This window comes from Puma concolor, chromosome C2 (genome assembly GCF_028749965.1).
Source record: "Puma concolor isolate L17-30 chromosome C2, mPumCon1.1.hap2, whole genome shotgun sequence".
Taxonomy (NCBI): domain Eukaryota; kingdom Metazoa; phylum Chordata; class Mammalia; order Carnivora; family Felidae; genus Puma; species Puma concolor.
Genome location: NC_141675.1, coordinates 93,981,906 through 93,995,171, shown reverse-complemented (window position 1 = coordinate 93,995,171; position 13,266 = coordinate 93,981,906). Strand labels below are relative to the sequence as shown.

General features: G+C 35.4%; 1 protein-coding gene across 3 annotated transcripts in view; it reads right to left on the bottom strand.

Moving 5' to 3' along the window:
• Window positions 1–13,266, bottom strand: part of GSK3B (glycogen synthase kinase 3 beta) — a 196,819-nt gene that overhangs the window by 61,914 nt on the left and 121,639 nt on the right. For all 3 annotated transcript variants that reach the window (XM_086675334.1, XM_025914130.2, XM_025914131.2), the window contains exons 6-7: window positions 12,496–12,602; window positions 4,057–4,154 (exon numbers count right to left, since the gene is read on the bottom strand). In XM_086675334.1, the coding sequence (XP_086531460.1) occupies window positions 4,057–4,154; window positions 12,496–12,602 (205 nt within the window). The remainder of the gene's footprint in view (window positions 1–4,056; window positions 4,155–12,495; window positions 12,603–13,266) is intronic.

Here is a 13,266-nt window from a genome sequence, read left to right as displayed (position 1 = left end):
CAGAATCTGCAGGCACAAGGCTCTGAGCTGTCAGCACAAAGTCTGATGTGGGGGTTGAACCCACGAACCATGAGATCATGATCTGAGCTGAAGTCAGACGCTGAACACCCCCTCCTCCTGACAGGAGATATTTCTTGAACTTATCTTAAGTAGTATGTTAAGGAGGAATTTGACGGGGGAAAAAAAATCTTAACTGAGAAGTCCTTGACAGAATTTCTCTTTTTATAAATATTTTGAAGATCCAAGCATTTCTTGATATTCAGAGATTAACTGGTATAATGAATTGCTGATCTAATGGTCCTATGTATGAAACCAACCTCAGAAAGTGTTCTTCACACTTAGAAATGATTTTTCAAGACTTTCAATTCCATTTTCCTTTATACTTTTAACTTATTTGAAGATAACATACTTGGATTTATTCTAAGTATTTTATAAAAGTCTTCTTATTAGAAGGTAGGGAGAGAGGAGATCTCTCTCTCTGCCCCCTTCACCGCTTGCATGCATGCACTCTCTCTCTTTCAAAAATAAACATTAAAAAAAAAGAGAGAGATGAAGTTAAGCTCAGTTTATAAAACTCTGTTACTCATGCTACAAATTACTGGCATGAGCATCTGAGTCAACAAAATTTAATAAACAACATATACAACAATCACAACTTTTCTTATTAATTCCTAGATAATTCCAAATTCATGAATGAACAATGGTCTTGCAGCTTAATTCAACTTAAATCTTTATTGAAAACTATTTTGATGCCATTGGCTAATAAAACATAACGATAAAGAAAGTCCCTATTCATTATAAAATAATGTGGCAAGTCTATCACATATAAAATATATGAAATTTGCTGTATGATTGTTCATTTTTTGCATAAACTCAAATCCTGAGAGAAGAGTATTTATTTTACTGGCAGTCAGCTACCTCCAGATACTCAAAGCAATCATAAAATTTTAAAGGGAGAAAATAGAAAAGAACAGATTTTTATAGATTCCCTAATTATCCTAAGGATTCATTACTATATTATCTCAAAAAAACTGAGGAAGGAATTGGGCACCTATAAGATCACTTTCATAGAAAATTCAAATCTATTCTTCTTTTTCAATTTTTTAAAAATGTTTTTATTTATTTTTGAGAGAGAGGGAGTATGTGAACACGAGCAGGGGAGGAGCAGAGAGAGAGGGAGACACAGAATCTGAAACGGGCTCCAGGCTCTGAGGCATCAGCACAGAGCCCAATATGGGGGCTTGAACTCATGAACCACGAGATCATGACCTGAGCCGAAGATGGACACTCAACCAACTGAGCCACCTAGGCGCCCCTCAAATCTATTCTTGAAGCCCTGATTAGCAATACTGACAATATCTGTTTAAACTATAAAATGTGTTTAATAACATTTAACTTAAAGGCTAACCAACACAACTTGTTTTCTGATTTACAACTTAGATCAGGAAAACTAGAGAAGTTACGTCAGAATTAGTTATGAATTTTTATGTCAATGAAACATCACAGATATCCAATATTTAGAAAACAAATATACAAGATCAACAAGATTTTAGAGCTATATTAAACACATACACAAAACCTATACAATGCTTATTAACCTCCAGGCAGTAAGATTTAGTACCTACTACTCACACATACCACAACACAATGTCTAATAATCTCAATGTAATATATAACTTCAGGTCACCAAATGGGTAGTAAACTAGTACAGGGTCTTTATGCTTAAAACTGTAAAAGGGATCAAGAAGCTGGATATTCCAAAGTGCCCCGGGATCCTAATTCTTTTATCTCATATCACCTTCAAAACATCTATAGACAGTGATGGTGGAACTACAGTAGGGTTATGACTATGTTCCTTACATATAAATGCAAGATGACAAGACAACACGTATTTCAGAGTTGGCCTACAACTACAAATTGATTAACTAACACTTAAACAAATAAGCCCTATATGAAAATGAAAAGTCTTAAATCATCAATAAAGTAACAGTTTCTACTAAAATCTATTAAATAAGCACAAACCAATACTAGGTGAAAAATGAATTAAAAGGACCATAATGGTGGTGATAAGAAAAGCTCTAGATACAAAGATTTATAAGATATGATGGCAAGCATGAGACAGGGACTTATTACAGAAGGCCACTTAGCTTCATGACTAATTTCATTTGTATCGTATATGAACTAAAATTAATGACAAACAGAATAAATCATCACAAGATTCTAAACTATAATCCATAGGAAAATGACATAATTCTAATAAGCTAAACATAAATGACAAATAGAATAGCAATATGCCCAGAGAATTATAGTATGGTGAGCTCAAGTACATCAAGTGAAAACCTGGGGATAAAAGAAATGCTGAATGACTGCACTATAGTATGGTCGAACTAAGGCCCAAACTCTTGTTTTTGTGGTCTATGAACTAAGAACTGATTTTACAAATAATCATTTTGATGACACAGATATCAATTTGATGATAGGGAATACTAACTTTTAACTCCAATGAAGAGAAATGTTATAGCCCTCCCTCAAAAGAACTCCGTTCCTCTAAAAGAACTCCATTCCTCTAATTAGTAGCCTTGTATTACAAAAAAAAACTATATTCAATTATTAATACATTTTGATGTTCCTCGATGAAAAACTTGAAGAAATTTGTTTTCTCTTGTTGCCTATCTCTATGACATCCTTGATTTGTGTTTTAGCCCACTAAGCCTAAAATATTTTATCTAGCCCTCCAAAGAAAAAGTTTGCCAAACCCTGTATTGGAATATTAATTTGAATAATGGGGAATGGGCTTTTCTGAAACAAAAAAGACCAAATTATTTGAACTCAGATCTGAGTGTAATGTGAGAATCAGAAAGGAAGCAGATCTGCTGAACAAAGGTTAAAATTTAATGTGGAACTGAAAGATGGTTACCCAAAAAAGACTGCATATACCAGAGAGGTTTCAGGTGTAAATCATAAAAAATATGGATAGTTAAGAAGATTCTTGATCACACAGTAGTCTCTTCAACCATACTCACAAAATCACCTTATCAAAAGTAACATATTTTTATAGAATGAAACGCAAGGATTTTTAAGTAACAATCATAGTTCTGTGAACAACTGGTAAAAGCTACTGAGGAGTTATGGCTCAGCAAATAAAAACTAAATTCAAGCTATCTAGATACAAAGCAGATTGGATTCCAAAGTAGTGATTTGATATTGGAAGTCTTTAAGGAAACACTGCAAATCCATCCTGTTAGGAATGTAAGTAAGATGGTTCTTTCACTGATTGGAGAGTTGAACTACAAGACCCCTGGGGAGATTTTCAATTTTACATTTTTAAGAAATATTTAGAAAATCAAGACTAAAACCCAAAAGACAGCAGGTACTGCTGCTTTGAACAAACTGTAACCTTAGAATGAAGCTATCTAGTGGTGTAAATATATAGACACTAGATTTTTTTTAAAGGGGGTGGGAAATTTAAGGTCTCAAATATTAAAAACTCTTAAAAATTACATTTAAAAACTCAATTAAAATCTCACCCCTACTGTTCTTAAGACACAATATTAATTCCAAGATAGTAATATTTTAAATCTAGTGTTGTTAATAAAAGTGCTGATAAGATCAAATAATTAAAATTATATTAAACCCATAAGTCAAAATTCTACTTCTATCAATGCTCTGTTTGTACATGTTGATATTTACATATATTGAAAAAAATACAAGCATCATGTGCTCAGCAGACAGGACATGGCGAGCAAAAATACACATAACTTATGCTTTTATTTGGTGTATATACATTTTAGTGATCTTAAGGCTTTTGAGTACTTTAAATAACAGATATATCCTTGTTTTATGCATACGATATATCTAAAATACCTTTTATAGGATCATATAACAAAAAAATAACTCAATTAGAAACCAAAAGGCTGTGTTCTTATACTTCCTCTATACCTGACCCTGTTATGTGATCTTTTCCATTTTTGAAGTTTTCCCTGGGTGTATGTGATATGGAGTCTTAGAATAACAAAAAAATTCACTGCATTCAAAAACTCTGATTCAAACTCTCACCTTGATTATTTCCACCAATTGATCCACACCACTGTCCCCTGGAAATATTGGTTGTCCTAGCAACAGCTCAGCCAACACACAACCTGCAGACCATACGTCTGTAGAAAAGAGAAAACAAGAGTTAGTAATGCGTGTAGCTTAAGATGCACTGGAAGCTATTTGTATACATGTTCTAATTTCACATTGATCCCAGAATAAATATCACAAGCAAAAAAGTGTAGAATCCAAAACCGAGGGAAGAAAGCCCTCAAACCATCCCTAAAGTGTTAAATTTACCAAAGAGGAAACAAAGCTGATAAGAAAATTCCAACAAAGGGGTAAAGTCTATTTAATTATCAAATATCAGATGTTCAAATCTTCAACAACCAAGGCAGGGGATTACAGCACCCAAACATAGGGCATGCTTATCTACTTATCATACTTTAAAATAAGTCAAAGTGACACAACCTCTGTACATTAGCAGTGCTTACAGAACAGCCACAAACAAGGGTTCAATCTCTTGTCCACAGGATTTTAGGCCAATGTAAATTAGGATAAAAAATTTTAAATCTTAAATGGTTGGCTTCTGTGTTGTAATACAATTGACAGGAAAATGTGCTTAAATGTATTATCATTTTTAAATACAAATATATAGAGGAATGAATTGTATTTCATAAATCCAAAAAACAGAAAAGGAAGGAAAACTTCCAAATTTACTCTATGAGACCAGCATTACCCTGATACCAAAACAAGATAAAGAATCCAATTAAAAAGAGACCTACAGGCCAATATCCCTGATGAACGTGGATGCAAACAGAACCCAACAATACATTAAAAAAAAAAAATTCAACACAATCAAGTGGGATTTATTTCTGGGTTGCAAGCGTGGTTCAATATTCACAAATCAATCAATGTGATACACCACATTAATAAAAGAAAGGATAAGAACCATATAGTTATTTCAATAGATGCAGAAAAAGCATTTGACAAAGTACAACATCCATTCATGATAAAAACCCTCAACAAAGTAGGTTTAGAGAAACATACCTCAACATCATAAAGGCCATATATGAAAAACCCATAGCTAATATCATCCTAAATATGGGAAAACAGAGCTTTTCCTCTCTGGTTAGGAATAAGACAGGATGACCACTCTCACCACTGTTATTTAACACAATACTGGAAGTTCTAGCCTCAGCTATCAGACAAAAAAAGAAATGAAAGGCACCTAAATCAGCAAGGAAGAAGTAAAACTTTCAGTATTTGCAGAATACATGATACCTTATAGAAAACCCAAAACTAAAAAAACTGCTAGAACTGATATACGAATTCAGTAAACTCACAGGATACAAAATAAATGTCCAGAAATCTGTTGCACTTCTATACATCAGTAATGAAACAGCAGAAAAAGAAATTAAGGAAACAATTCCATTCAAAATTGCTGCAGAAACCATAAGATACCTAGGAATAAACCTAACCAAAGAGGTGAAAGACCTGTACTCTGAAAACTATAAAACACTGAGGGGCTGGGGGGGGGGGGGGGGGGAGGGGGAGAAGCAGAAATGGAAAGACATTTCATGCTCATGGATCAGAAGAACAAATACCATTGAACTGTCTATACTACCCAAAGCAATCTATACATTTAATGCAATCCCTATCAAAATACCACCAAGCAATTTTTGCAGAGCTAGAACAATCCTAAAATTTGTACAGAACCACAGAAGAGCTCAAATAGCCAAAGCAACCTTGAAAATGAAAAGCAATGTTGGGAGCATCACAATTCTTGACTTAAAGTTGTATTACAAAGCTGTAGTGTTCAAAACAGTATGGTACTGGCACAAAAACAGACACATAGATCAACAGAACAGACCAGAAAACCCAGAAAAGAATCTACAACTATATGGTCAATCCTCAATAAAGCAGGGAAGAATATGCAATGGGAAAAAGATTGTCTCTTCAACAAATGGTGCTGGGAAAACTGGACAGCAACACGCAAAATAATGAAACTGGACTTTCTTACACCAAACACAAAAATAAATTCAAAATGGATTAAAGATTTAAAAATAAGACCTGACGGGGCGCCTGGGTAGTTCAGTCGGTTAAACGTCTGAATTCAGTTCAGGTCATGAGCTCACGGTTTGTGAGTTCGAGCCCTGCATCGTGCTCTGTGTTGACAGCTCAGAGCCTGGAGCCTGCTTTGGATTCTGTGTCCCTCTCTCTACCTCTTCCCCACTTGTACTCTGTCTCTCTCTATCTCTCAAAGATAAACATTAAAAAAAATTTTTTTTAATAAAAATAAGACTTGAAACCATAAAAATCCTAGAAAAGAATATAGACAATAACCTCTCTGACACTGGCTACAGAAACTTCTTTCTAGATATGTCTCCTGAGGCAAGGGAAACAAAAGCAAAAATCAACTATTGGGAATTCATGAAAATAAAAAGCTTCTGCACAGCGAAGGAAACAATCAACAAAACTAAACGTCAGCCTACAGAATAGAAGGTATCTGCAAATGGCATATCTGATAAAAAGTTAGTATCCAAGATCTATAAAGAACTTGTCAAACTCAACACACCAAAAATGGGCAGAAGACATGAACAGACATTTTTCCAAAGACAAACCGATGGCTGAAAGCAATATGAAAAGATGCTCAACATCACTCCATCATCAGGGAAATAAAAATCAAATCTACGAGATATCTCACCTCACATCTGTCAGAATGGCTAAAATCAACAACACAAGGTGTTGGCAAGGATGTGGAGAGAGGGGAACCCTATTGCACTATTGGTAGGAATGCAAACTGGTACAGCCATTCTGGAAAACAGTATGGAGGTTCTTTAAAAAAAAAATAGAGCTACCCTACAACCCAGCAATTGCAGTACTAGGTACTTACCTAAAGAATACAAAAATCCTAATTCAAAGGGATACACACACCCTAATGTTTACAGCAGTATTATCTACAATAGCTAAATTATGGAAACAGCCCAAGTGACCATCGACTAATGAATGGATAAAGAAGATACGGTATATATGTGATGGAATATTAGCCATAAAAAAGAGCAAAATCTTGCCATCTGCAACAACATGGATGGAACTAGAGTGTTATGCTAAGCGAAGTCTGACGAATGAGAAATACCATATGATTTCATATGTGTAATTTAAGAAACAAATGAGCAAAGAGAAAAAAAATATAGACAGAGGCAAGCCAAGAAGCAGAATCTTAACTATAGAGAAGAAAGTGATGGTTATCAGAGGGGAAGTCGGTAGGGGGATGGGTTAAGTAGATGATGGGGATTAAGGAATGCACTTGCTGTGATGAGCACTGGATGTTGTATAGAAGTGTTGAATCATTATACTGTACACCTGAAACTAATATTACACTGTATGTTAACTGGAATTTAAGTAAAAGCTTTAAAAAAGGACAAAAAAAAAAGGGAAATCCTTGAAGAGGTCAAGGTTAAGATTAGAGATATAATCATTAATTTTCAATATGTAAGTTTTGTTATTATTATGGTATATCCAGGTGGTAACTTGGGTAAGAAGCGGACTATATATACTATCTGGTATGAGGATGGTTTATTTAACTGTGCATTGCTTATTTTAGCCAACTAAAAGTTTTCTGTACTTAGTTTTTCAATATATGAATTTTTCATGTTAAAAAAAAGAAAAAAGTACCAGGTGAAAGGACGTTAGGGTAAAGAAGAGCTTCATAATAGCAAAGGACAAGCACAAAGGAAAATAAGAGATGTGAGAATGAATATCAAGGTATATGAAAGCAAGCAGAGTCAGAAACCAAGCAGAATGAGTACCAAGAGAAAATGAAATATGTAAACTACAATTGAGGAGAGAAAAGAAATGAAGGAGGGAAGAGTCCAAATTTGGATGGGAATGTGAGATCTGAGCCTGCCAGCTAGTTATTTTGTTGTAAAATTAAAATACTTTAAGAAAAAAAAAAAAACCAAGACAAAATAATTCACTTTTACCTCAATCCTGAGAGCAAACTTTTAAAATAAGTTTTAATAATTTATAACTAAATTTAATTAACAAAAAATAATTTAAAGTACACAATACTGGCTTACCCAAGATAGTCCTGGTTTAGATTTACTGTCCTGGGATAATTACTAATAGCATTCCCTTTCTATCTTAAAAGTATTACCAAATAAGAAATTACATGGTTACTCTATTTATGCCTACCATTAAGACTTCCTTCAAGAAAAAGCTAATTTTCAGTTTCTGGAATACTGAGATTCCTGGGTTTTGTCTGAACCAACAATCAAATGCTTTAGGAGATGAACATAAATCATTGCTGGGCTTTCTCATCTACTAGCAGGAGAGAAAAATGGTCAATGACATTGGAACAACGAATAATTCAAAAGGTCTGATGTGGTTAGATGCACTATCAAAAGGGATTAGAAATCCCTGCTCCAGTGACTAACTTTTTACTGACCTAGGAAAATAAGGATTCAACAATTTTAAGAAATTCAAGTTGATTTTGTCCAGTTCTAAGCAATGATAACCAAGACACCTATTTTGCAAACACTGAAAGAGCCCTCCTTGATATATTAGATAGTTGCTAAATGAAGAAAATATCAAAACCTGCTAACAAAACTTTACTTCACTCAAAGTCAAGTAATACTAACTCTTAAAATGAAGTGGAAAAGATGTATATCTTCATGAACATAAATGCTTTATCTGGATCTAGGTTTAAAAATATACCTTTACCTAGGTAACTAGTTGGAAGGTAATATGCACTCATTTCTTTCCTCTATAGAGAATAATTCATCTCAGAAGACAAGGCTGGAAAAATTGCAGAAGAATAATTAAATGTTCACTAAAAACCATGGGAAATGCTTTCTTAGGCAGGACTTAGGTACAAATATGGGAGACAAGGAGTAAACCATTAAGGGATACTATTGCTTAGTGGTTGCCACAGATTTAGGTAGCAACTACACCAGTGGTCTATCATTCACTTTCTGAGAGATACCAAAATCTATTCTGTTCATAGTTCGTGGGACAAATGAATAATATTCTCCAAACAGAATAAAACAGAATTAACAGAAGGCACGAAAAGTAAGTGTTTTGGCCCACTGATTTATCTGGTTATTTGGCGTTTCAGCCAAAATAGCATTCCTCTTCATACTTAACTCTAATTCCTGGTTAAAGTGTTCAAGACTACCTAGTTTAACATATTTAATCCACAGAAAAGGAAATTAAGGCACAATAAAGTTCAGTGACTTGTCCAAGGTAAAGTTACTGAGTAGCAGAGGTAGGCCTGGAATCCAATTTCAATTCCCAATCAAGGTACTGTCTTTTTTTTTTTTTTAATGTTTATTTATTTTTGAAAGAGAGAGCATGCATGCATGCGAGGGTGGAGGAGGGACAGAGAGAGGGAGACAGAGAATCCAAAGAGGGCTCCACATTGACAGCAGAGAGACCAATGTGGGGTTCAAAGTCATGGAACCGCAGGATCATGACCTGAGTCGAAGTCAGGTGCTTAACAGACTGAGCCACCCAGGCGCCCCTAGACATTACTGTCTTGAATAACTGCCTCACTATCGAAGAATAGCTACTTGTCTCTTCAAGGGCCTGTAAATTCAATTCCTGGTCCTAAAGAAGCCATTTGTTCTCTGCCATTTCTCAGCAAGACAATATAATCAGAGCCATCAGCCTTAGTTCTGGTTATATCTAAATATGACAATACTCTAACTAGAAACAGCTACTCTTTCATTTCAAATAACACTGTTAAAAATATTCCTAAAATGTACCTGCATTAGTACACTATTAAGTATTTTTGTTTTTGTCTGTCTACAAATCTCCCAGAGTCATGAGAGGAAATATCCAAGTCTAAAAAGGGAGGTCAGGGCTCCTGGCTGGCTCAGTCAGTTAAGTATCTGTTTCTTGATTTTGGCTCAAGTCATGATCTTACGGTTCATGAGTTCAAGCCCTGTGTCAGCGGAGCCTGTGTGGGATCCTCTCTCTCTGCCCCTCCCCAGCTCATGCTCTCTCTCTCTCACACAGAATAAATAAACTTAAAAAAAGGGGAGGGGGTCAAATCTAGGTTTATTATGGTTCAAAAGACCTCAGCTGAGGTGAGTCCTAAGCCTAGAAAGTCAGATTCTGGCTTTAGCCACACAAAGGAGGTTACTGAAAAGCAGGTAATCATAATATCCAGAGAAGTGGTTCCTAAGAGAGAAAATGGACTAAAAGGCTCCTCTTTTGTGAGACAATTTCAAAGAATAGGCACATGGACCTTTATAGAAGAGTGCTAGGCACTCTTAAGCAGGTCACAAGTTCATAATAAACATGCCTTATTGAGTCAGATGATACGGTCATGACTTTCTAAAAAGAAGCAAACTACGTTTACTTTCAGTGACCCTGGCACAACTCATCCCAATATCTGGTATGCAGATGATCAGTATCATATATTTGAATAAAATATAAAGCAGCTGGAAAATTCAATGATATTTCCAAAGATAAAGGGCTTAGACTTAAATTTGCTCTCAAGGAGAATCTAGTTAACAAATACCACAAGTGAATACCATCTTACATTTCTACAGTACTTTCACTAACATTGTATTTAATCACCACAGCCACTCGGAAAGGTAGGCAGAACTGTTAGCAATCTCCACTTCATAGCTTAACTAAGTCATAACAAACCTGGAACTCAAATCTAGTTCTACTCCAATCAAAACACCCTTTTTGCTATTTCTCATTTGTCCCTTAACATACACAGCCATGATGAAACTTTCAGCACTACACACACACACACACACACACACACACACACACACACACACACACACACCCAGTGTATTCTCTATCCTCCAGTGCAACAAGTCTTAAAGTATGGTCTGAAGGGTCCTGGGCTTCCTAGACCTTTTCAGAGCTCCTAAAGGGCAAAGCTATTTTCCATAAGAATTGGTGGGTAAAACCAGTGGGCCCCTTGGCACAAATCAAATTGCTCTTTGGCATTTTGTCCTTTGGCAAAATAAAAATGGTAATGTGGGGGTGCCTGGGTGGCTCAGTTGGTTGAGCATCCGACTTTGGCTCAGGTCATGATCTCGTGGTCTGTGAGTTCGAGCCCCGTGTCGGGCTCTGTGCTGACAACACAGAGCCTGGAGCTTGCTTCAGATTTTGGGTCTCCCTCTCTCTCTGCCCCTCCCCCGCTCATGCTCTGTCTCTCTCTCTCTCTCTCTCTCTCTCTGTCAAAAATAAATAAACATCAAAAAACATTTTTTTTAAATGGTAATGTGTTTCTGTCCAGAGGTCTGTGCTCAACAGAGAATTTCCACTTGTATTATTTTTTTATTATTACTACTTAAAAAACTTTTTTTTTTTTTTAATTTTAGAGAGAGTGTACATGTAAGCAGGGGAGAGGTACAGAGGGAGAGGAAGGGGGAAGGGGGGCAAAGGAGAGAGGGAGGGGAAGGGAGGGGGGGGGGATCTAAAGCAGGCTCCATGCTCAACCTGGAGCCTGAAGCAGGGCTCTATCCAATGACCCTGGGATCATGACCTGAGCTGAAATCAAGAGTTTGATGCTCAACCAAATGAGCCACTCGGGCGCCCCTCCACTTGAATTAAAAGACAAAAACTGTTCACATTGTGGTTTTTCTTAGTTTTCTGTAACCATGGTTGGTTTTTTTGGTTGGTTTGTTTGGAATCTGCATGCTCTTGTTTCTGTTTTTGGACTAAGGAATTCTCTTCAGAAATAGTATACAACAATAAAATAATTTTGACCTCTACCTACACACCTAGCCTAAAGTTGCTCTCCTTTCTTAGCTTCACTATTCATGTCCAGCTGATGGTACTCTATGTTCTCTATTAGTGGGCTAAAATGGGGTAGAAGAGGTCACTGAAGACTGAAGCAAACTGTCCCTATTCAATTCGTGCTATCACTAAAGATATTTTGTGAAGACTTCTACAGAATCAGAATCAGAATCATTAGCCAAACTAATGAAAAAGTCAAAATTATTTTTTGTGACCTGACTTAAAATTAAATAACCCACTGGGACAGCCTAGTAGGAATGTCAACAATATGGCCATCCTATCATTTTCACCATAAACATAATGGATGTAAATTCTCCACCAGTGATCAAGCTCAGAAGTTAGTATTTCAGGGGAATTGCAATTTTTAAAAAGAAAAGATATACTTAGGAATGATTTGAAATTTTAGGTTAAAAACAAATGTAATCATAATGGAACCACACACTCATAAAGAATAGCTTTATTTTTCTAAAAATCATAGAAACTGTAAAATAAAATAGTAAAGGTATCTTAAATTCTAAAAGTTGAAATTTAAAATATTTTACACATTTTTGTACATCTGTCTTTAAGAAGAAACAGACTTTAGGTCATTCTTATTTTTATATTTAAGTTAAAGTATAGATTAGTAATACTAAATTACTAAAAACAAGATACAAGTAACAATTACAAGCCATTATATTCATAGTCAGTACTTACCTATACTAGAGGTATAATCAGTGGCTCCAAAGATCAACTCTGGTGCCCTATAGTACCGAGAACAGATATACGAAACATTGGGTTCTCCTCGGACCAGCTGCTTTGCACTAATGAAAAAAAAATAAAAAGCAGAAATTCTTTAAACTAAGTCTAAACCTTAAGAGAAGCTAAATGCTATCATTCACAACACTGACCATTTATCTAAGATTCACACAATCCATTCACACAACATACAAAAAGGAAAATATAAAACGTAACTATCTGACAAAAGAAACAAAGTTTTAACATAACAGTATTTAAAAAAGAAAAGTAACAGTAGCTTTTAAAGAATGCATTTGTCAACTGTTACCTAAGGAAAAAGAGACAAAGTCATAAAAGGATAAATGCTGAATTTCTTGTGATCCTCTTTTCCTTGAATACTACCTCTAAAATACAAAGGAAGGGCAGAAAAAGAAGTACCTCCACCCACTAAAAGCATAATAATGGATTATAAGAATGAATACTTCTCTAATATATCTTTAACAGAAATTGATCACTCTCTTTTACTTTGGCTTCTGCCTCGGAGTGACTATCCCAAGGCTTACAGACCCCAATCTACTTTCTTTTTCCACTATGTAGGTCCCTTTATTAATTGTCTAAACATACATTACCCAATAAAGAATATAGGCCCTCCACTTTTGGACACAGATGATTCACGGTCTCTGAATTCTAACTCTGCTGTCTGAAGTTTAGTTACATGTTCTCTACTCCAACCTTCCTCCCAAAATACTT